The sequence below is a fragment of the Fundulus heteroclitus genome, chromosome 5, assembly GCF_011125445.2.
Source record: "Fundulus heteroclitus isolate FHET01 chromosome 5, MU-UCD_Fhet_4.1, whole genome shotgun sequence".
NCBI lineage: Eukaryota > Metazoa > Chordata > Actinopteri > Cyprinodontiformes > Fundulidae > Fundulus > Fundulus heteroclitus.
In genome coordinates, this window is record NC_046365.1 from 28,493,255 (window position 1) to 28,518,054 (window position 24,800).

The window sequence follows — 24,800 nt, forward strand, 5'->3', positions numbered from 1 at the left end:
TTCTCCTTTCAGTCTCTTTTTGGTTCTCTTCCATTATTGCTTCCTCTGTATAACATGCGGAGTACTTCATTGAAAGTGCTGTTTAATTAAGCACAATATGTTGGAGCCGATGTTATTTTCAGCTCCGACTGGCAGCTGCAAGACAGGTATCATACTTACTCTCGCACTTTTACCTCCGACAATGCTAAAGTACAAGACAAATGTCACCCCTGTAAGTCTAATTGCATTTTTTCTTGTCTCCCTACATCAAATAGTCAAAATATTTTTTCCCCTAATAGTTAGGCTCCTGGTTTCTCTTTGTTTTCATTATGCAGTTTAGTTACAAAGCTCTTTCTAAACCCCTGGAACTTTAGTTTGATAGTTAAGTATTTTAATTAGTTGAGCGTTTCTCTCCCTTCATTTTTTTTTTTTTTTTTTTTGAAGTTCAAACTGCGTGTTGCTCCAGTGGTTACCTTTGCCTCCTGTTTTTCTTTTTCCAGATAGCCTTAAAAAGACTGCTAAAGGGTGGAAGGTGAAGAGTGCAACAGACAATAGCAATCCTTGGCAGCACCCAAGTATTCATTGAACAGACACACAGCTTCACATGCCGGCAGATGCACAGTGTGGGGTGAGGCAGCTTGATTGATTGATTGTGCTGGGGGCATTGCATGTGGTAAACTGTGACTATGACCCCCATTTGATTCACTGCTGGTTCTTCACACTCTGAAACCCTACTGTGTTACGTCTGTTTTTCCTCAATATACACATTATTTTTTTCCTAAAAATATTTAGATGGTACTCCATACTAGGTTAGTTAGTAAGATAATACCAACCTTAACAGTGTTTAAATGGATTTAATAAAGGGTGATCTTCAGGCTTTTTTTCAAACTGGGAATAATCAATTCTATCCCGTGCACTTAAACAGAGAGGGATGTGCAGCACTTCTGCTACTTATGAAGACTTACACGTGTATAATGAAACTACCATAATGAAGCCACTGTTTTGACATATTAAGATAAAAGAAAATGCAGGAAATACATTTCAGATATCATAAGAACATATCAATCAATTACAACATCATTGAAAAAGTTCTACAGGTTCAGCTCAACAAGTTTCATTCATCAGCAATTCAATTTAGAAAACTAAAATAATATTGCATAGATTAATAACATGTCAAGCAATATTTTTAAAAAATTCGCTTCTTATAATGTTGCTGATTGTAGCTTACAATAATGGAAATCCAAAATTCATGTTCTTAAAAAATCTCAATACAATAAAAGAACACTAAAAAGGGGTTTTAATGCATAAATGTCAGCATACATCTGTATGTACTGTATAGCCTAAGCATTTAATACTTGGCTAGAGGTATTTTTCCATCATTAACTGTATTCATTTTGAGTTCCATTGAAGCAGTAAGCTAAATCTTTTTTTTATTGGATCCTATTTTGTTTATCATAAATTATTTTATTTATTATAAAGTCTGGATCACTGGGTAGAGTAGTGTCTTGCAATTGAAAGGTTGGTTCCTCCTGTTACATGTTAATGTGCCCCTGGCCCCAAGTTACCAAGCGATCTGCGTATCGGTGTAGAAATGTGTGCACATTAGCGAGTATAAGTGTGGCTATGGTGTAAAGCACTCAGGTCAAGTTGACTAGAAAACCACTCTATAAATTTAGTCCATTTACTTTTTGAAAATAATTGCTAAAAAAGGAATACAGCCCAGGGAGGTGGCCCCTCCCTGGGCTGCCACCTTACCGTGGTGGAGGGGTTTGAGTGTCCCAATGATCCTAGGAGCTATGCTGTCAGGGGCTTTAAGCCCCTAGTAGGGTCACCCAAGGCAGACAGGTCCTAGGTGAGGGACCAGACAAAGTGCAGCCCAAAATGCCCCTTATGACGTCACTTCCTGTTTGCGGTAAGGCGTATTGTATCACTTCCTGTTTTCACTGCGTGAGCAACGGTTTGTTGCTCCAGATTCTCTCGCTTTTATCTTTAATCTCTTTGCTGTAACATCTGTTTCTAACACATAAGCACTTTTAAAACATTTTCTGTTGCTGCACATCACGCTTGGGAACTCCTCGTGTTTCACGGTTTGCTCTCTTGGCGTGGTAGAAGGGCGCTAGCCTAGCTTTAGCCTAGCCTAGCCTTAGCTCCACAATGGCTTCCTCTCCTACTATTACTTCAGCTTCTCCGTCTCTGACTAAGTCTCCCCTTATCTCCTGCTCTCTGTGTCAGATGTTTAGCTATTCCTCTGCCTCCTTTAGTGATAATGGTACTTGTAATAAATGTAGTGTTTTTGTAGCTTTGGAGGCGAGGGTGTCAGAATTAGAGTCCCGGCTCCGTGCTATGGAAAGACCAGCTGATAGCCGCCCCTCTGCTAGCGCGGAGCCACATAGACCTAGCGTTAGTTCACTTAGTGGTCCTCCAGAAGCACCCGAGCAGCCGGGTAAGCAGGCCGGCTGGGTGACAGTTCGTAGGAAGCATAGCTCTAGATTTCAGCCCCCAGTTCACCACCGACCCGTCTGCGTTTCAAATAAATTTTCCCCACTCAGCGACACACCCGCTGAGAAGCCGATCCTGGTTATTGGGAGCTCAATAGTCAGAAACGTGGCACTAGAGACACCAGGGACCATAGTTAAATGCCTGCCAGGGGCCAGAACGGGCGACATAGAATCTTACCTAAAACTGCTGGCTAAGGATAAGCGTAAATACAGTAAGATTGTTATTCACGCTGGCGGTAATGACACCCGATCACGCCGATCGGAGGTCACTAAAGTTGGTGTTGCTTCGGTGTGTGAGTTTGCTAAAGCAATGTCGGACTCCGTAATTTTCTCTGGTCCCCTGCCTGATTTGACCAGTGATGACATGTTTAGCCGCATGTCATCATTCAACCGCTGGTTGTCTAGGTGGTGTCCTGAAAACGACGTGGGCTACATTGATAACTGGAGAACTTTCTGGGGAAAACCTGGTCTGATCCGGAGAGACGGCATCCATCCTACTTTGGATGGTGCAGCTCTTCTTTCTAGAAATCTGGCCGGATTTATTAGTCCTCCTAAATGCTGACAATCCAGGGTCCAGACCAGGAAGCAGAGCCGTAGTTTAACACACCTCTCTGCAGCTTCTGTACTGTTACCCATCCATTATCCTATTGAGACGGTGTCTTTCCCACGGCCAAAACTTAACAGATCAAAAACTTATCTAAAAGGAACAAATCATAAAAACCTAATAAAAATCAATACGGTTCACCTTGAACCTAAAAATAAAACAATTAAATGTGGTCTATTAAATATAAGGTCTCTCCCTCCAAAGACTTTGTTAGTTAATGAATTGATTTCTGATAAACAGATTGATTTGTTTTGTCTCACAGAAACCTGGCTACAAGAGGACTACGTTAGTATAAATGAGTCAACTCCCTCCAATTATTCAAATTTCCACATTCCCAGATCTGTGGGAAGAGGAGGAGGAGTGGCAACTATCTTTCAGTCTGATTTATTAATTAGTCCCAGGCCAATTAATAACTACAGTTCTTTTGAACATTTAACCCTCAGTTTCCCTCATCCAAGCTGCAAAGCAATAAAACCTCTTCTGTTTGTTGTTTTGTATCGTCCACCAGGCCCTTACACTCAGTTTTTGGATGAGTTGTCAGATTTCTTATCTGATTTGGTGTTAAATACTGATAAGGCTATTATAGTGGGTGATTTTAACATCCATGTTGACACTGAATGTGATAACCTTAGTGTAGCCTTTAAAACTATCCTAGATTCAATTGGTTTTGCTCAAAATGTGCATGAACCGACGCACTCTCGGCTCCATACTTTAGACCTTGTTCTGACATATGGCATTGATTGTGAAGAATTAACAGTATTTCCTCACAACCCTGTCCTATCTGATCATTTTTTAATAACATTTGAGTTTAATCTAACTGAATTCTCCACCCCCAAAAGAGGGTTCCATTATAGTAGATCTTTATCGGATAATGCTGTATCAAAACTTAAAGAGTCTGTCCCCTTTTTAATATCCTCCGTATTGCAGAAATGCCCTGCAGATAGCAGCAATGTTGTTTCTTCCAATTCACAAATAGATGTCTTTGTAAACGGTATGACTTCGTCATTGCGTTCTGCATTAGACAATGTAGCTCCCTTGAAAAAGAAGGTGATTATTCACAGGAAGCTGGCTCCTTGGTTTAATTCAGAGCTGCGTTCCTTGAAGCACAATGTTAGGAAATTGGAGAGAAAATGGCGCTCTACACACCAAGAGGAATCCTACCTAATCTGGAAGAACAGTCTATTGTTGTATAACAAGACCCTTCGCAGAGCTAGAGCAGCATATTTTTCATCATTAATTGAGGAGAATAAGAATAATCCTAGATTTCTCTTCAGTACAGTTGCCAAACTTACTCAGAGTCACAGCTCTGTTGATCCATCCATTCCCTTAGCTCTTAGCAGTAATGATTTTATGGGATTCTTCATAAATAAAATTGATTCCATTAAAAATAAAATAATTGGCATCCTCCCAAACATGATTACCTCATCCTCAGTAAGTGAGGCAGCATTGGAGGAATCCTTAGAACCTGCGCAGTGTCTGAACTGTTTAAAAGCAGTAGAGCTTTCTGAGCTATCTAAAATTTTAGCTTCATCTAAACCTTCTACCTGTATGTTAGACCCAATCCCAACCAAGTTGTTTAAGGAGGTATTCCCTCTGATCAGTGGTCCTATTTTAGACATGATTAATGTATCCTTGGTAAATGGATATGTACCACAGGCTTTTAAAGTAGCTGTTATTAAACCTTTACTTAAGAAACCATCTCTTGATCAAGATGAGTTAGTAAATTACAGACCTATATCTAATCTTCTTTTCTTATCTAAAATTCTTGAGAAAGTAGTTGCTAATCAACTATGTGAACATTTACAAAGTAATGACCTACTTGAGGAGTTTCAGTCAGGCTTCAGAGCTCATCATAGCACTGAAACAGCTCTGGTGAAGGTCACTAATGATATTCTCATGGCCTCAGATAATGGACTTGTGTCTATACTTGTCCTGTTAGATCTCAGTGCTGCATTTGATACAGTTGATCACAATATTCTCCTACAAAGACTTGAGCATACTGTAGGGATTAAGGGAAAAGCATTAGGCTGGTTTAAATCTTATCTGTCGGACAGATTCCAGTTTGTTCATGTTAATAATAAATCTTCCTCAAACTCTAGGGTCACTTGTGGAGTACCACAGGGTTCAGTCCTTGGACCAATTCTATTTACTATATATATGCTTCCGATTGGCAAAATTATCAGACAGCATGGGATTAATTTCCACTGTTATGCTGATGACACTCAGCTATATTTATCCATAAATCCTGATGAATCCAATCAGTTACTTCGACTGCAGTCATGTCTTGATGACATCAAAAGCTGGATGACTTTAAATTTCCTGCATTTAAATTCTGACAAGACAGAAGTTGTAATCTTTGGGCCAGAGTCTTCAAAAAATAAAGTTCTTAATCAATCCCTTAATCTGGATGGCATTAACTTGGCCTCTGGTAATAAAGTTAAAAATCTTGGTGTTGTTTTCGACCAAGACATGTCATTTAAATCCCATATTAAACAGGTTTCCAGAGTTTCCTTTTTTCACCTCCGGAATATCGCCAAAATTAGAAACATTCTGTCCAGGAGTGATGCTGAAAAACTAGTCCATGCATTTGTTACTTCAAGGCTGGACTATTGTAATTCTTTACTATCAGGAAGTCCACAAAATGCAGTTCGAAGTCTTCAGCTGATTCAAAATGCTGCTGCAAGAGTTCTGATGAAAATCAACAAGAGGGATCATATTTCTCCAATTTTAGCTTCCCTTCATTGGCTTCCTGTTAAATCAAGAATAGAATTTAAAATTCTCCTTCTAACGTATAAAGCCCTTAATAATCAAGCTCCACCATATATCAGAGCTCTGATTACCCCGTATGTTCCTAACAGAGCACTTCGCTCTCAGACTGCAGGTCTGCTGCTGGTTCCTAGAGTCTCTAAAAGTAGAATGGGAGGCAGATCCTTTAGCTATCAGGCTCCTCTCCTGTGGAACCAACTCCCAGTTTTGGTCCGTGAGGCAGACACCCTATCTATTTTTAAGACTAATGTTAAAACTTTCCTTTTTGACAAAGCTTATAGTTAGAGTGGCTCATACCCTGAGCTATCTCTATAGTTGTGCTGTGATAGGCCTAGGCTGCTGGAGGACATCAGGGTCTAATTTTCTCACTCTACTGATTTCTACTGTTCTTCAGTCTACTGTTCTCCAGTTTTGCATTGTATTACATTGAAATGACTGTCGTCATTTCAGCTTTTAACTTTTTGCTCTCTCTCTTTTCTCTTCATAGTAGGTACAGCTGGTCTGGCGTTCTGTTAACTGTGACATCATCCAGAGAAGACGGCTCACCCGCTACTACCATCTAATGTAGAACAGATTACTAGATCAATGTGTGCTTCTGTGCTTTTTTGTCTGTCTTGTTGTGTCTCTGTTCTGTCTTCTGTAACCCCAGTCGGTCGAGGCAGATGACCGTTCATACTGAGCCCGGTTCTGCCGGAGGTTTTTCCTTCCCGTTAATGGGTGGTTTTTCTTCCCACTGTCGCTTCATGCTTGCTCAGTATGAGGGATTGCAGCAAAGCCATGTACAATGCAGACGACTCTCCCTGTGGCTCTACGGTTCCCCAGGAGTGACTGCTGCTTGTCGGGACTTTGATGCAATCAACTGGTTTCCTTATATAGGACATTTTTGACCAATCTGTATAATCTGACCCAATCTGTATAATATGATTGAACTTGACTTTGTAAAGTGCCTTGAGATGACATGTTTCATGATTTGGCGCTATATAAATAAAATTGAATTGAATTGAATTGAATTGAATGATGAGTAATATTATTGGACCTCGTGTTCCCTCGCCCGGACGCGGGTCACCGGGGCCCCACTCTGGAGCCAGGCCTGGAGGTGGGGCACGTTGGCGAGCGTCTGGTGGCCGGGCTTTTGCCCATGGAGCCCGGCCGGGCTCAGCCCGAAGAGGCAACATGGGTCCCCCTTCCAATGGGCTCACCACCTGTCGGAGGGGCCAAAGGGGTCGGGTGCATTGTGCAACGGGTAGCAGTAGAGGGCGGGGACCTTGGCGTTCCGATCCTCGGCTGCAGAAGCTGGCTCTTGGGACGTGGAATGTCACCTCTCTGGTGGGGAAGGAGCCTGAGCTTGTGTGCGAGGTTGAGAGGTTCCGACTAGAGATAGTCGGACTCACCTCGACGCACCGCTCTGGCTCCGGAACCAGTCTCCTTGAGAGGGGCTGGACATTCTTCCACTCTGGAGTTGCCCATGGTGAGAGGCGCCGAGCTGGGGTTGGCATACTGGTTGCCCCCCATCTCGGTGCCTGCACGTTGGGGTTTTCCCCGGTGAACGAGAGGGTGGCCTCCCTCCGCATTCGTGTGGGGGGACGGGTTCTGACTGTTGTTTGCGCTTATGCGCCAAACAGCAGTTCAGATTACCCACCCTTTTTGGAGTCCTTGGAAGGGGTACTGGAGAGTGCCCCTCCTGGGGACTCCCTCGTTTTGCTGGGGGACTTCAACGCTCACGTGGGCAATGACAGTGGGACCTGGAGGGGCGTGGTTGGGAGGAATGGCCCACCTGATCTGAACTCGAGTGGTGTTTTGTTGTTGGACTTCTGTGCTCGTCATGGATTGTCCATCACAAACACCATGTTCAAGCATAAGGGTGTCCATATGTGCTCTTGGCACCAGGACACCCTAGGTCGCAGTTCAATGATCGACTTTGTTGTCGTTTCATCTGACCTGCGGCCGTATGTCTTGGACACTCGGGTGAAGAGAGGGGCGGAGCTCTCCACCGACCACTACCTGGTGGTGAGTTGGCTCCGATGGCGGGGGAGGAAGCCGGTCCGACCGGGCAGGCCCAAACGCACTGTGAGGGTTTGCTGGGAACGTCTGGCAGACTCCCCTGTGAGGCGGAGCTTTAACTCCCACCTCCGGGAGAACTTTAAACACGTCCCGAGGGAGGCGGGGGACATTGAGTCTGAATGGACCATGTTCCACGGCTCTATTGTTGAGGCGGCTAGTTGGAGCTGTGGCCGCAAGGTTGTCGGTGCATGTCGCGGCGGCAACCCTCGAACCCGCTGGTGGACACCAGCGGTGAGGGAAGCCGTCAAGCTGAAGAAGGAGTCCTACTGGGCTTTTTTGGCCTGTGGGACTCCGGAAGCAGCTGATGTGTACCGGCAGTCGAAGCGGCAGGCGGCTCGGCTGGTCGCCGAGGCAAAAACTCGGGCGTGGGAAGAGTTCGGAGAGGCCATGGAGAAAGACTTCCGTACGGCTTCGAAGCGATTCTGGTCCACTATCCGGCGTCTCAGGAGGGGGAAGCAGTGCAGTACCAACACTGTTTACAGTGGGGGTGGTGTGCTGCTGACCTCGACTCGGGACGTCGTGCGTCGGTGGGCGGAATACTTCGAAGACCTCCTTAATCCCACCAACACGTCTTCCATTGAGGAAGCAGAGCCTGAGGACTCTGGGTCGGGTTCTCCCATCTCTGGGGCTGAGGTTGCCGAGGTTGTTAAAAAGCTCCTCGGTGGCAAGGCCCCGGGGGTGGATGAGATTCGCCCTGAGTACCTTAAGGCTCTGGATGTTGTGGGGCTGTGTTGGTTAACGCGGCTCTGCAACATTGCGTGGACATCGGGGGCAGTTCCTCTGGATTGGCAGACTGGGGTGGTGGTCCCCCTATTTAAAAAGGGGGACCGGAGGGTGTGTTCCAACTACAGGGGAATCACACTCTTAAGCCTCCCTGGTAAGGTCTATTCAGGGGTTCTGGAAAGGAGGGTCCGTCGGATAGTCGAATCTCGGATTCAGGAAGAGCAGTGTGGTTTTCGTCCTGGCCGTGGAACACTGGACCAGCTCTATACCCTCAGCAGGATTCTTGAGGGGGCATGGGAGTTTGCCCAACCAGTCTACATGTGTTTTGTGGATCTGGAGAAGGCATTCGACCGTGTCCCCCGGGGGATCCTGTGGGGGGTACTCCGGGAGTATGGAGTACCGGACCCTTTAATAAGGGCTGTCAGGTCTCTGTACGACCGGTGTCAGAGTCTGGTCCGCATTGCCGGCAGTAAGTCGGACTCGTTTCCGGTGAGAGTTGGACTCCGCCAAGGTTGCCCTTTGTCACCGATTCTGTTCATAACTTTTATGGACAGAATTTCTAGGCGCAGCCAAGGTGTTGAGGGGATCCGTTTTGGTGGCCTTAGGATTGCATCTCTGCTATTCGCGGATGACGTGGTCCTATTGGCTTCATCAGGACGTGATCTACAGCTCTCACTGGAGCGGTTCGCAGCCGAGTGCGAAGCGGCCGGGATGAAGATCAGTGCCTCCAAATCCGAGACCATGGTCTTGAACCGGAAAAGGGTAGAGTGCCTTCTCCGGGTTGGGGAGGATGTGCTGCCCCTAGTGGAGGAGTTCAAGTATCTTGGGGTCTTGTTCACGAATGAGGGGAGGATGGAGCGGGAGATCGACAGGCGGATTGGTGCAGCGTCTGCTGTGAAGCGGGCGCTGTACCGATCCGTTGTGGTGAAGAGAGAGCTGAGCCAAAAGGCGAAGCTCTCGATTTACCGGTCGATCTACGTTCCTACCCTCATCTATGGTCACGAGCTTTGGGTCGTGACCGAAAGAACGAGATCCCGGATACAAGCGGCTGAAATGAGTTTTCTCCGTAGTGTGTCTGGGCTCTCCCTTAGAGATAGGGTGAGGAGCTCAGTCATCCGGGGAGGACTCAGAGTAGAGCCGCTGCTCCTCCACGTCGAGAGGAGCCAGTTGAGGTGGCTCGGGCATCTGGTCAGGATGCCTCCTGGACGCCTCCCTGGTGAGGTGTTCCGGGCACGTCCCACCGGGAGGAGGCCCAGGGGAAGACCCAGGACACGCTGGAGGGACTATGTCTCCCGGCTGGCCTGGGAACGCCTTGGGATTCCTCCTGAGGAGCTGGCCCAAGTGGCTGGGGAGAGGGACGTCTGGGCCTCCCTACTGAAGCTGCTACCCCCGCGACCCGACCCCGGATAAGCGGAAGAAGACGGACGGACGGACGGACGGACGGAATACATACATTTCAATGGTTTTCTATTCTATTCAATTGAAATGCATTTTTAACATATCATACTGAGTCTGACAGTGATGATATGGAATAAGGACAATATTTTTGTTGATTTGGTTGTGTTAAATTTGATTGGAATTCAATCTGCTTACTATTTCTTTGGCCATTCAATTATTGTAAAATATAAATCAAAATATCTTGTGTACCCCCCTCAATGAATTTCCCTTTTCCTTCCATTTTACTTTTTCTCAGTACAGCCCGATACAAGACAGACAGAGACTGTAACTTAAATTAATAAAGGTGGCAATGCAGTTCTCGTTACCATATTAATGTACTGGTGTTGCTTATTTTCCTTATTCAAAGTCAAGCAAATCTTCTAATTTACACCAATGTGGGTCTGCTTGGTTGGAATGTGATAGTTTTTTGGAGGATTACAAAAAAAACACAGACAAACAACACAGATTACTGATGCTAGAGCATGACATATTGAACAGACATCTTAAAACAACATTGTTCTTACTTTTGTAAGTGTTTTGCTTAGATATAAGGTATTGCAAAAGGTGCAGATACATGTTTTAAGTACAAGTTTAAATGTAGGCTATGTGTGCAGCTGGGATTCCACACATCCGGTCTTATGTCTATAATTACACAGCAATGACAGACGTTTGTAATTCTTATTTTAACATGTATTACTATTATTTCTGGACTTTCTTGCAAAAGGTTCATCTTATATTATTATTCTATAATGGAGGTCCTTAACCACCAGGGCACAGACCGTTACCGGACCATGTTTTCTATCATATCGAGCCGTAGAGAAAAAAACAAACAATTCTGTAATTTCTGTGGCACTGACAATCATTTAAGGACAGTAATTTCAATTTGAAAAACTGGATCCTCTGTTATTAGATGAGCTACTCCCCTCACCACTATTAAGACATGACACAAGCCAATTCCCCCTCCTTTTTGATCTAGATAATGTTCATATATGTCTGTGGGGAAAAGAGGTTGGGAACCCTTGCTTTGAAAACCTGTTAATCTCAGTATAGATTGTGCTTTAACTCTGAGATGGCTGTTTGCTTACAAATCAGAATCGGAATCAGAATAATTCCTGAAAACAAAGTGATGTTAAAAAAGCACAACAAGAGAGGTCTTCACTTTCCATTTTGATTTCTCTTTTTAATCTTGCAAAGTTAAAAATACCAGTGAGCTGACAAAGAGCTATATACACAATGAGCCTGTAGGAGAGCCTGCCACCCACTCACAATTCACTGTTTTGCCTCCAGTGAGAGCGTCTATTGCTGTTTTTTTCATCCCTGCCTGCTCCCCCATTGAGTCAATGTCATTCTTTCTGATGGGTGACAAAGTTAATCTCTTGGCAGTGAACTACAGTATGAAAGGTTATTCAGGTTCACGAGGTTCACAGATCACAGTGTTCAGTATTTTTGCTGATGGAGCTCCATAAAGCAATCTGATTAGAGTCATTGACAACTAATAGGTAGAGCATGCTTTTTCAGTGTTCCAAGCCGGAAAACCTTTTTTTTTCGGCTTTGTCATTCTTTTTGACAAAGTCGGTTTCAATAGCTCACTCAAGTCCTTGACAGTAATGCTGATGTGGCAAACACAGAGGAACTAAATTATTACGTTTGGTCTGGGAAAATGCAGTATATTTATATATAAGTTAACTCAAAAGAGAAATAAGCAACATTTCATCACTAGGCCGGCTGTTGAGCACTGTCTGTAGACCAGAAAAAGATGTGTGATAAGCCATGCCTCTCTCTACCTCCACTCCAGCTGAGACCCAGCACCCCCTTCCCCCTCACCCCCTCACCTGTCGCCTTGTATGTGCATATTTGCAAAGTATAAATACGCTGCAAAACAGCATCACCTTTCGGAGGAACATGTCTTGTGAAGAAGTAACTTATTGAAATATTTATGTTAGCAAGAGAACGTTTTAAATCCGCTGGAGATGTTCTACTCCATTTTGCTTCTATGCTACACTGCTCTGACAGTGGCATTTTATGGGTAGGGTGGGGCTAGGCCGTGAGTGGTAGAGATTTACATGGCCATACGGGCATGTGTGGCCAGCTGGGCTTTGTAAACGAGACTGGAGAACAACACAGAGAGATGGTGTGTGATCGGGTCATATCATAGTTCATCTCTCAAAAAATATCTTTAGTTCTCCACATCACTATTTTTTTGTTATTTCTATCTAAAATGATGACATTCTGCTTATTGCTCCTTTAATTGCCACCATAATGTTGTGAAGAACTTTGATTATTCCTATGATCCTTGAGCTTATGCTGTCCAGGGTTTCGAGTTTTAGCAGTGTCTAAAATTGGCTCAGAGGATGAGTTGGATTTCAAAGCCTAATAGAGTAAACTATGACTGAATCAACAGGACCATGTGTTCTGGAAACTTGCGATTAGAGGGACTGCTCTGATGGTGGGGCTGCTCAACAGATAAAGTGAACTCAAATGAGTAGTAACGGTAAACAAAGCTTTTGATTGAGGACCCCATTGGAAAACACTAAACTCACACCCAAAGGTGTGAGTTTAGTGTTTGGGGTTGTTTGGGTTGGGTTTAGGATCTCTGTTGCAGACATGGTTGAAGCCTGAAGGTTATCAGTGTCTGTTGCAACAGCAATCAGAAGTTGACACCGTTAGTGATGAAAGATGTCCAACTGATGGAGTCACTTAGGGCTCGGTTGTTGATTAGGGCTTCTGAAACAGCAGACAAGTACCAGGTGGTCAAAAGAACCACAGCTTCTTTACTTGAAGCAAAATCTTTGGGATTGGGCAAAATTTGATGACGCTATGGAGAAGAGTTGGCCTCAAGGAAGTTCTGTCAACCACACATTAGTTACTACCCGCCCCAGGAATGCTTTGAGAGTTTATAGTCCAAAGCAGTTTCCTCTACTCTATTTAAAGTGTATTGTAAGGAAATGTGTTCATGAAGCTCCTGTTAGTGATATGTACATTCAGAATGTCACTAAAAAGTTATTTTGGTTTGATCAGGAGTTAGAATATGTCATAATATATATGCATCAAATGGCTAAACTACGTTTCAGAGGGACAGTAATATTTGCAATATAAGATGCTCAGAAGTATAGCATATGAATAAAGCGTGACATTTGAACATTTTTGATTGTTTATCATAATTCATGGATGACTCATGACAAGATGCCTACTGTGTATTAAGCTCAGTTGTGAGCTCTTCTCACGACTAGATACTCTGCAGTCAACTGGTAGTACAAGTCTTTTCCACTTATAATATAATTGACACCAAATCAGCTATGAATTGGTAAAGAACAGTAAAATTACAGAGTAGATTCAGAGGCATATAAAACACAGAGGTTTCCAACTTTCTGTAGAGCCAATAGCTACATACTTCCACATTACACACAGCCTTAAGAGACCAAAAACAGCTAAAAACCAGTTCTGGACTTGGCCCATTAGTTCAGTGATTAGTACTCAACGCTGCACCTTAACGACACATTTTGGTCAAATTTCAATTTCAACTCTGTTGGAGCAGTTTAGGAATCACCACTTCTTCTTCTAGCAAGACTTTGCACCAGGGCACAAAGCAAAGTCTATAAAGACATGGATGAGAGAATTTGATGTGGAGAAACTTGACTGATTTGCACAGACACCTGACCTCGGCCTCACAACACTCAATCAGGATTAATCTGAAGTGCCAGGCCTTCCTTCCCAACATTAGCATCTGACCTCACAAATGTTCTTCTTGAAGAGCCGTATTAAACTCCCATAAACACACTCCTAAACCTTGTGGAAGACCTTCCCAGACGATTTGAAACTGTTATAACGCCAAAGGGAGTGCCAATCATATCAAACCCAATGGATTAAGGATGGGGCTGTCACTCAGTTCATATGTGTGTGAAGGCCAACAAGCCAATTGTTTTGGCAATAGTGTTCATAGGCTACAAAATGGTTTGTTTAAAGGTTCAGAATGAAAGCAGGCCAGAGGATAATGGTGATTCATAGGCAGAAAATGGAGATATGAATTAGCAAATGGGCAGAGTGACCTGAAGTCAAATAATACATTATACAAACAATGCACCTTCATGCTCATGATTTGCAGCTGCATAATTTATAAGATACAGCACCAAGTACCAATTTATAAGTATATGTTTTATGATATGATGTTGAAATTAATAGATGGTGGGGGCTCCCGGCCTGGGGTCTTTTCTCCGGGTACTCTAGCTTCTTTTCGCAGTCCAGAAACATGACTTAATTGGTCTTTCCAAATTGCCCTTGGGTATGAGTATGTATGTCTATGGATGTCTTTCTTGTGAGTCTCTATGTTGTCCTGTCCAGGGTGTACCCTGGACAAATCTCTCTAATGACTGTCTCTTTATATCGTCTCTCTAATGACTGTTGGAAATAGGCAACCTTCTGCCCAGAACCTGCACAGCTAAGCAGGTACAGACAATCGCTGGATGGATGTAAAAATAGTTCTGAATGTTTTTGGGGTTTAAGAGCCATACTTTGGTCATATTGCTGTCATAAAATGCAGAGCAATGAGATCACAGGACGTATTTAGTATCTTTGCTAAACAGATTTTTTGATGATGCCAGTTCGGTCTTTTTGAAATAACAAGGAGAAGGACTTTTAGCTTAACAAGGACTTCATTTTTGTGCTAGTATGGTTAATCCGCTGTGCAAAAAGGGCTATAGACACAAGAATATACTTTCCCACTCTACCGACACTACCAACAGTGAGTATGACCTTAACAATTAATCTACAATGCACATGTGAGGACTGTAGGGGAAAAGCCAGGCCTACCTAAAAGAACACAATACAAGCTCCACACAAACAGGCTCCAAAGTTTACTTCAGGGTTTTCACGTTTTCTCTCAGATTAAAAAAATAAATAATTCACATAATTACCAAACAAACCCAGTTTGGTGACATGCCAAAGTACTGTTAGGTGAGATTTGGCTATATTTGCGCGCATTTCAGAGTTGCATTTCTGAGAACATATTGAAACTCAGCTCTATTTTAGTTGAAGCCAAAATAAACTACTTGGATTCATGAAGCCAGGCAGTGTGGGTAGGGGGAATGCATAACAGACAGTAAATGGAACATAGCAGTAAAAACCGAGCAGTAAAACAGAGCAACATGCCAGGAATTAATTCTTTACAGTTCAGTAGGTTAACTGCAAATTGTCTCAGCCAGGATTACTCAAAGCGGACACAATGAGCATTTCTACATAATTAAAAAGATAAAGTAAAACATTATTGTAAAGCCATAAATGAATCCCAACCTCTGCTGCTGCTGTTAATGTCAAAGACCGGTTTCATTTCTGATTTTCTTTAATAATTTTTTTCATTACATATTTTCTTGATCTTTTATTCACTTATTAAAATATCCCTCACCTGCTGCTTCCATTTGCTTTTACCAAAAACGCCCTGATAGAGCAATTGTTCTTTTCCTGTCCATCATCAAACAAGACAATGAAACAAAACATGGGAGCAGTAAGCAGTGTTTTATCCAGACAACATGGTGCCAATTTTAGAAATATATGCTGTTTTATTTTGCAAATTCTTTCTGTTTAACAGAGGATTCTTGCAAGAGTTAGCGTGTTACAAAAACTGCTTTTGAAAAAAGGTGTTGTCTTTAAGTTTAACATTTTCATTAAGCAAAGCAAGTGTAAAGATCTGTTTATATTTTAATTTCACTTCTAATTAGAAATTACTCAATACAACTATCACCCAAATGTTTAGATGACTATCAACTGGTTCCCTTATATAGGACATTCTTGACCAATCTCTATAATATGATTGAATTTGACTTTGTCAAGTGCCTCGAGATGCCATGTTTCATGAATTGGCGCTATATAAATAAAGGCAAGGCAAATTTATTTATATAGCACAATTCAGTACAGAGACAATGCAAAGTGCTTTACATTATTAAAAGATAGGAAAATAAATCAGAATAAAAGCAATTCAATATAAAATTGAATTTAATTATTTATCAGAGAATCACCTTCATTCGGAACTTTGTTGCCACCCACTCACAAAGTCAGATTTGCCAGCTCTGCAACTGACAAGAATGAAAATGCAAGCTTTAAAGGATTCCCATTATTTCCGATTCCCATTATTTGAAATGCATAAAGAAATTAGCTGGTGATTAAAATCTAGCATTTCCCAGCTTCTTTAGCTCTGACCAGTAACTGGCAGGTTCTAAACTCAAGAATCCAAACTTCTTTCAGCCAGTGAACATGCTATAAATAAGCATTATCAGTCTGCAGTAATTAAAGAAGTGTGGACACAGTTAGTAAGTAAGGAATACTTAAAGTTAGCATATTTCATTCTCAGTGAGATGTTCAAACATTACGTCAGACGAAGCACAAAATGTATTAAGCTCTATTTAAATATAAAAGAATATTTTGTATGTCTGTTTCATGCAGGCTGAGAGAGTGAGTGATTTTTATCACGTACCGACATTCTGTCTTTAGTAAACCTCATTTTCCATGTCAGTCTCTCGTATTAAATGGTGTGATGTGACCTCCACTTGTAACGTGAATACTTAATTATGATCTGTCCAAAGAAATCATACTAAAAATAAAAAGCTGATCTAACAACTTCTCATTTAAATTGGTATATACATGTCAAAGCTTTACAGAATCCATGGATATGAGACCAGCCAAGTAATTCTGATAATTTAATCTCTATCATTTAACCAGGCCTGGAGTGGCTAATCGGAAGAACTGGGACAATTTCCTTTGGGCCGGTCATTTGGGCTGCAATGGCCATTGATCTCTCTCTCATTTTTTTTGTTTTGTTTTTACTGTTCAGTCATGACACTACAGTGTACGTACGCTACAATATTCCTGAGCTATTTCCACCTCCACGGGCAACCATTTTCTTTTTTTTCTTTTTATTTCATTTGATATACCCTGACTTCAGAGCTCTCGGTCAATGGTGTTTGAAAGATGAAGAGTAGAGAGAGAAAAGGGCACACAAAGAAAGCTAGAATTTAAGTGGAAAGCTCTGAAAACAGCCGCTGCTAAATGTGCAAAAATTGGCAGCTTTTTCAATAAAATGAACTTGTGGTTTGAAACGTCAAATGACGACGATGAAATGGGTCAGGAAAGGTGTTGAACCTGCTCGTTACAGCAACAAGTGAGGATTTTCCAATGGAAAGTGTTAAAGACATGCTGAAAGCAAAGTTTAAGATGAAAGACATGGGGACACTTAGACATTTATTGGGCTTTGACTTTACACAGACAGATGGTGAAATAAAAATGAACCAAATAATAAAAATACTTGAGATTTGGTATGTCTGAATGCGGTACTAGATGCACTCCATGTGAACAGAAGTTAAACTTTGAGTGTGAAAGTGAACTTGTAGACCCAAAAACGTATCGTGAGCCTGTAGGAAGCTTAATATATCTAAGGACATGCACAAGGCCTGATCTTAGTTGGGTTGTAAGTAAGCTCTCACAATGTTTGTCACAGCCAACAGAGTGTAATTTGATAACAGCAAAACGTGTGTTGAGATACTTGAAAGGGACATTGGACAAGAGGTTATGCTTTAAGAAGAGTGAGGAGAAAATTAGCGATGCAGACTGGGCAACTGATCAGAGTGACAGGAGAAGCATTACAGGTTATTGTTTTTGCCTTAATAAAAATGGACCTTGTGGTCAGATGGGCCTCTTCACTGACGCCATTTGTGTGTATGAGACTATAAATTGTGGAACATGCGCAGTGCTCTGTAATTAGTCTGATTTCCTGATGGTTTGGGGCAGTGAGTTCCAAAGGGTGGGGGCAGCAGCAGCGGAGGCTCAGTCCCCTAGGGTCCGGTGTTTGGTGCTGGTGATGGGTGTGAGGAGGTTGGTGTCTGCTGAGCGGAGGGAGCGGGAGGGGAGGTGGGGTTTCAGGAGGTCAGTCAGATATGGAGGGGGCATATTATGAAGGGACTTGTAGGTGAGGAGAAGAAGCTTGTAGTGGATACGGTATTGGACAGGGAGCCAGTGAAGCTCTTGGAGGACAGGGGTGATGTGATCTCCGGACCGGCTGTGGGTGAGTAGGCGGGCAGCAGAATTCTGTATGTATTGTAAGTTTTGGAGATGACTGAAGGGAAGACCATAGAGGAGGCTATTGCAGTAGTCGAGTCTGGAGGTGATGAAGGCATGCATGAGGATTTCAGCTGTAGACTGGGAGAGGGATGAACGGAGGTGGGCGATGTTGCGGAGGTGGAAGAAAGACGTGTTGGTGATATGGCTGATATGTGATTATGTTATATAGTTTAAATAATAGTATGATGCAATGCCACACAACTGGGATTTTTTGTCTTCTAGCCCCTGAGAGTCAGACGTAAGATACAGCACCACATACCAGCGATGAGCCCACAAGTCCTGAGTTGGCAGGTAGGATTACTCATTTAGTGAATATTAGAATTAATATAATAAAGAGTATGGTGCTGTTTTGTATGAATAGTGCCCTGAGATGTTAGATGATTCAGCACTACATGCACAAAACTGAATTGGCTTTGTAACAAGCACCACCTTATTACCTAACTGCACACATTAAATGCATTTGATTATAATTTTATCATATGCATTTAATTATGATTTATTGATAATTATTGATGCTCTTAATAAACCAACACTGGAGAATGAGGATCAATCCTGACAATACTGGACGTTATTTTTTCCAGACACCACAAGTTGGATTTTATTGTTGTCAAGATAAATCCAAATTCTTATCATGCTAAGGACTTTTTCAAGATAACGATAAAATGATATGATAAATGCCGCATGTCTCTCCCCCTCTTCCCCTCCCCTTCCTGTCAGCCTACTTTCATAAAAAGCAAGCCACTAGAGCCGCGAAAAAGCCCCCCCAACAATATACCCAAACAATATATCTATTTTTTGAATAATCAAAATAAGATGGTAAATGCTGGTGAAGATTCTCAGTCATCCAGGTCATGGTCATTCCAAAAAAAGGTAAAAAACAAAGCAACTGGACTTGTTTTCCGTAGTTGAAGACGTTTCGCTTCCTCTCCCGGAAGCTTTCTCAATTCAAAAAGTGACTTTTTGAATTGAGAAAGCTTCCGGGAGAGGAAGCGAAACGTCTTCAACTACGGAAAACAAGTCCAGTTGCTTTGATTTTTACCTTTTTTTGGAAAGATGGTAAATATACAAAGCTCTCAAGTGAAAGGGAATATGATGAAATATGAAATAAATCTCCATATTTTTTAATAATAATAGGTCGTTATCTTAAGTGGGACAGTCTGAGGCATTAAACTCCAGGGCTAAAAATGAGTCCCACTCCTGCTCTGCAATTAACCATAGACTTCTATCTTGATACAGTCCCACCTTCATGCACGGTTTTCTTTCCTTCAACAGCCAACTCATTCACTTGGGTCAACAATCTCTTCATCTCCTCTGTTTTTTTCTTAAAGCATTGCCTTTTGCCATCATATTCATTTGTTTCATTTCCTTCCAAATGTTGCTCCCGCCTTTCTCCTGTTTTCACTCCTTTCTCTGTATTTCTACATTAGCGTCTTGGTTTATTTGCTTCTTTAATTTTGAACTTGCTCACAATCTTCCTAGAGTTCCTAATCACTTTTTCAGGTGCTTAATCATTTCAAACTACTGTGAGTATACAAGTAGCTTGTGCACTCTCGCTGTTTGAGCTGGATCAATCAGGCAGCTGAGGAATGAAACTCAACATAGGCAGGGCATTCTTTGATGGTATTTTTAGAACACAGACAACCCCTATTTAACATCAAAGCAAATCTGTGTGCAGGGGTCCCATGCATGGCTTTAAGCATGGTTTTGAGTCAACATATTGTATTTGTTAAAATAGGTCATACATATTTCATGTTAGTAAAGGAAAACTCCAGTTGCTGTTCAGCCCCAAATAGCCTGTCCAGTAAAGGAACAATTGTTGCTATGAAAAAGTTAAGAAAGCCCTGAAAAAAATCAAAACAGAAATATCCAGCTACAATTTGTTCTTAAATTGCTCAGTTAATAACAATTTACACAATCTTTTTGCTGCACTTTAGCTGCGACTGTTCACAACTGAACCAGCCAAAAACTCTATTCTATAAAAATGCACGAAAAGTACAGTTTGATTGTTTTCATGGCCACCTATTTTGTATAGACATAACAGAAACACATACAGGGCCACATGTATAAAAAAAAAAGTTGAGATAAGTTGCTTCAAGGTTTTTATTTGTCTCCTGAAATATCTGAACGCAAATATTAAGGTAAAATCTGATGTAATGCTAATGTACTCTGAGTTGTCGTCCTTATCTTTATGATTGCAAACATTAAGACGGACTTCCCCTTAAAGAGCTGTAGTCAGAATGTTTAAAAAGAAAAGTGCGGCTGTAGACATCATTTTCTTGATAGCTTGAAATTCCACTTACCTGAGAAGGAGAATAGAGCCGACATCGAGGGTGAGTGGGTCCCTCGTTAGCTGAGCTGCCTCCTCCTCCATCTCGCAGTGGAGCCATTACTGCGCTACTCGGACCGCCAACTGTCCCTGCCGCAATCGCCCCGGTTACTGCTCCGCCTAGGCCTGCCCCAGCCGCAGCCCCACCTGTAGCTCCGGCGATGGCTCCGATGCCTCCCATCATGCAGCAGAGGCCTCCCTGAGCCAGCTCCAGTTCAATTTCTGCATCCATCTCCGCATCCTCCTGTGCTTCCTTGTTGGAGTCATCCAGGTGCTTCATAAGCACAGCAACAACCACATTTATCAGGACAAACTGAGCTGTGAGCACAAATGACACAAAGTACAGTGGAGAGATGAACTGCAGTCCAGCATGGCAGCCATAGTCGGTTCCAGGATGATCTGGTGGGCACTCCCTCAGAGTATCCTATCAACAAGAGGAAAATACTTCAGAGGAAAAGAGTAAAGAATGTATAAAAAAGAAGAAACTAGGCAAGGCTATGAGATATGAAGAGTAGATTTATATACGTAATCATTTACAATGAAAGGTTAATTGTAGAACTGGAAAGATTTAAGCCTTGGTTAAAAAAAATCAGGAATAAGCTTTTTTGCAAAATTTTAATTAGTTGGGTGCGTCAGCCAAGTGAAACCTTAAAATAAGTTCAACATTGCAATGAAGAGAAAATGGTTTGATTAGTTTTCTATACATTGGCACTTCTTAAAAATTTTGGATTTTACTCCTCTTTTGATTTAAATTATTACAAAACATTGAGGTTTGAGCTCAAGATTATCTATTACAATAATCATAATGCATTGGGAGACAACCCCACCAACTTCAACTCCACAAATAGACAACAACCCATCCAGTAACATCTACTCAAATGTTAAATGCCTTGTCTGTAACTATCCAGGCTGATTAAAGGGATACCCATAGGCATGTAAAAGGATCTGCTGAATTTTGTCCAAAACATCATTGCAAAGCAAACACTATATGAATGTGAACTTTACTCAACATAATGTCCTGTTTCTGTTGATCTTTTTTAAATAGCATTACGGGGCTGTGGGTTTAGTCAAAGCTATTATCCACCAAAAGCAAGTGAATGACAACACATTTGAAAGTTTATTTTAGACGGGATGGAAACTTTCATTAAGGTTAACAATCGTATCTAACTAAGAAATTCAGAAAGTTTTTACATAAAACATAATTAACTGTAAATGTGAATAAAGACTCTTGATTATATGCTTCAAATTACATGATATTAAGAAAGTGTAAATAAAACATCAATATAAACACTTCAAGATGAAGATAGAGTACTGATTTTACCCAGACTCACGTACCTTCATGATGCCATTCCAGTTGTCACCTGTTGATACTTGGAAGAGCGTAAGAAAGGCCATTCCAAAGTTTTCAAATGTAGCGTGGCGGCTCATTCCCTCACATGGGTAGTCAGCATTGCACACTAGAAGGAGACATAAGGACAATAAACAAAAACAAAAGAAAAGTTGGTTGCTCTCACATAATGTGATGTAATATCAGAAACTATGTCCAAATAAGCACAGTGTTTTGTTTTATTTACACCTTTCTTTACACCCAAGTGGTGATATGGCAGAATAAAAGCTAAAAAGATCATTTAAAATGATACTAACCAGCTTAGTATATGTACAATTACCATAGGATAATAAAGTATAAAGTATATATTAACTGAAAAACATACCAAGCTCTCCAAATAGTTCCACTCCAAGAGCAGCATAGATGAAAAACAGCAGCATGAAGAGCAGACCTAAGTTTCCCACCTGGAGCATAGAAATATGTCATATAACAAACAGTTATATACATTTCAGGTAAACCATGCAGAGTAAATAGTCATACATATAAGTAGGCACATTAGAATTGAATTCAGCTGATTATACAAAAGACAGAGTGAGAACTTTTTAAACCGTACATGAGAAACATGAAGGCCAAAATTTGACATTTAGGTTCATAAACCTAGAAAAAGTGCTATTTTAATCTTTTTTTGAATTATCACAGAAACCTCTCACTGCATATGCATGTTTGTTGTGTTGTCATTGGCATTTAGACCCCTTAAAACAAGAAAATTTGTTAAAAATAGGCAATCTAAGCACCGGTTTAAATATGAGCAATCACACACGCACAGATGAGTCAAGGCTAATAAATTAGCTTCATAGAGAAAATAAAAAGTCTGGGAATTCATCCTTGGAAGGTTTCTAAGCATTTCCAAATGGAGATATGCAAACCAAATAGATAAGGAACCCCCTGAAGTGCAATAGCAGGCACTAGGAGCACACCATTAGCTAAGTCACTTCACAGGGAAGCCAGTGGGTTGCTTCTGAATATGTACAGTCGTCACTGAAGGAAAGGATGAAAGAGAAGCATGGCAGGAAATAATGAAGGAAGCAGCACTAAAATACTTGGAGAGATGCACATGGGACGCCTGGAGCAGTTTGCGGCAAGTAACTCAAACCAATCTGATGGCTTTTGTTCCTTTGGGATGAGAATAAAAACACACCACAGGGAAGAAAATACAGTGCTGCAAGACTCCCTAACACCAATATTGTATTAAAGCTGGTGAGAGGCAAGCTTAAACTGTAAAAACAAATGTCTAATTTCTGTTGCCAACACACCTACTTTGATCAGATTTAACTTTTTTAATTAATTAGTTAGAATGTTTTAAAAATAAGGCTTAATCCTACATTTATAAAGGGAAAATAATATTCATTTGGATGCAAAAGACGGTTCATATAATTCATGCTTAATATTATGCTACAGTTGGTGAATTTGTGATAACATCATCAATGCGAATATTTGAAATAAGAGTTACTTTAAATTAGAAACATATACTAACAGCTATTTGCTTTTCTATTGCTCCCAGTTAAACGTTTAAAGCACAGGTTCTAATGGATAGGAATACTATAACAAAAGTTTGATGTAATCTGACAAAAAAACACAACTCTGGCAGTTGGGAAATACTTCTGGTTATAAATACAAAATCAGTTGTGATGTAGAAACCAAAGGAGCTGCACCCTCCTCTCTCGTCAAAGTAACACTCAGTTGGATCTACAGTTGGCAACCTATGAGGTGCATACCAATTTATCAGCCAAGTACACCATTTTACCACACATAATATAGATTAATTACACACAGACTGATGTTTTCAAGCCTTTATTTGTTAATTATGCAAATTTTCTGCTTGAAAACACAAGATTTAAAGCAGCACCATGTAGATTGTGACCCAGTATTAGTTTAATTTGAGATGTATGAAATTTGTTTTTCAGCACTTGGTGCGTGTCGATGTTCCGTGTGGGCTGTCCTTCTCATAAACACGTGGCTGGATCTGTCTTTGATTGGGTCATGTGACTTAAAGCGCTTCTCTAGGTCACATGACCCATTCTAGGGCATGACCGTCGGAGCTAAGATTGCCTAAACACCTGATCAGACATATTTTTGGTCATCTGATGTAAGATTTAATTTAGAGGGGTGAATGTGGCCTTCTCTTTACAAGTAACTCAATGACTTCTAAATCTGCTGGTCCAAAATGGTCTGTTAACAGATTCCAAAACAGCCTGTTTAATTTTGCGATATTCCACTGCTGCCAGTGGCTTTTAGGGGCGATAAAAAACATGGAAGTCACAAGTCTAGCACCCCTAGTAGCTAAACTTTACGTGGTGGTACTATGAGATTAGAATATTATATCGGCCCAATAAGAAATGCATTTCTAAATACAGAAATGTTGGATTAATGAAAAGTATGTTTAATATCTGTCTAAATGTTGCTATTTTTAATAAATACTTGTAATCTCACACAAGAGCCTCATTGGAATACATATTGTAATGTTTCGGATGCAACTGTATGTTGCTGAAAACGTTTTTGTTAATATCACAATGGTGTGAAACTGTCAAATTTTTAGTCAATTTATTATTCTATAAGAGTATGCTAATGGTCTATGCCTAGTGGCAGGGGCAGAGCCAGGGGGTGGCAAGGGATGACCATGACCACCTAAACCAGTCTTTGGCCATTCCTGCAGCCTCCCTAGCCAAATAATTATTTGTTCCCATGAGAATAACAAATTCACCAGCTCAGCGTACCCCAAAAACAGAAAGTTCTCCTCCAAAGCAGATGGTGGCAGCAGTAATACTCTCAAATTGTTTGCTAACCACTGACACAATTATAATAGAAGTAGTAGTTTTGTTTCGCATTCACAAGATCAGTGAAGGCACCAACTAGAAAAGGACTTTGTGGAGCACAGTGCAATCTGTCTCATTTCTCAAACTCTGAGATAAGTTAAAA

At 41.4% G+C, this 24,800-nt stretch overlaps 1 protein-coding gene across 1 annotated transcript in view; it reads right to left on the reverse strand.

The window, feature by feature from the left end:
• The window catches only part of LOC105937061 (voltage-dependent T-type calcium channel subunit alpha-1I), a gene marked incomplete in the record, with an annotated part of 287,706 nt that overhangs the window by 11,504 nt on the left and 251,402 nt on the right, over positions 1–24,800 (reverse strand). Inside the window, 3 exon segments of the mRNA XM_036137349.1 lie at positions 20,472–20,921; positions 21,833–21,954; positions 22,210–22,288. Coding sequence (XP_035993242.1) covers positions 20,472–20,921; positions 21,833–21,954; positions 22,210–22,288 — 651 coding nt within the window.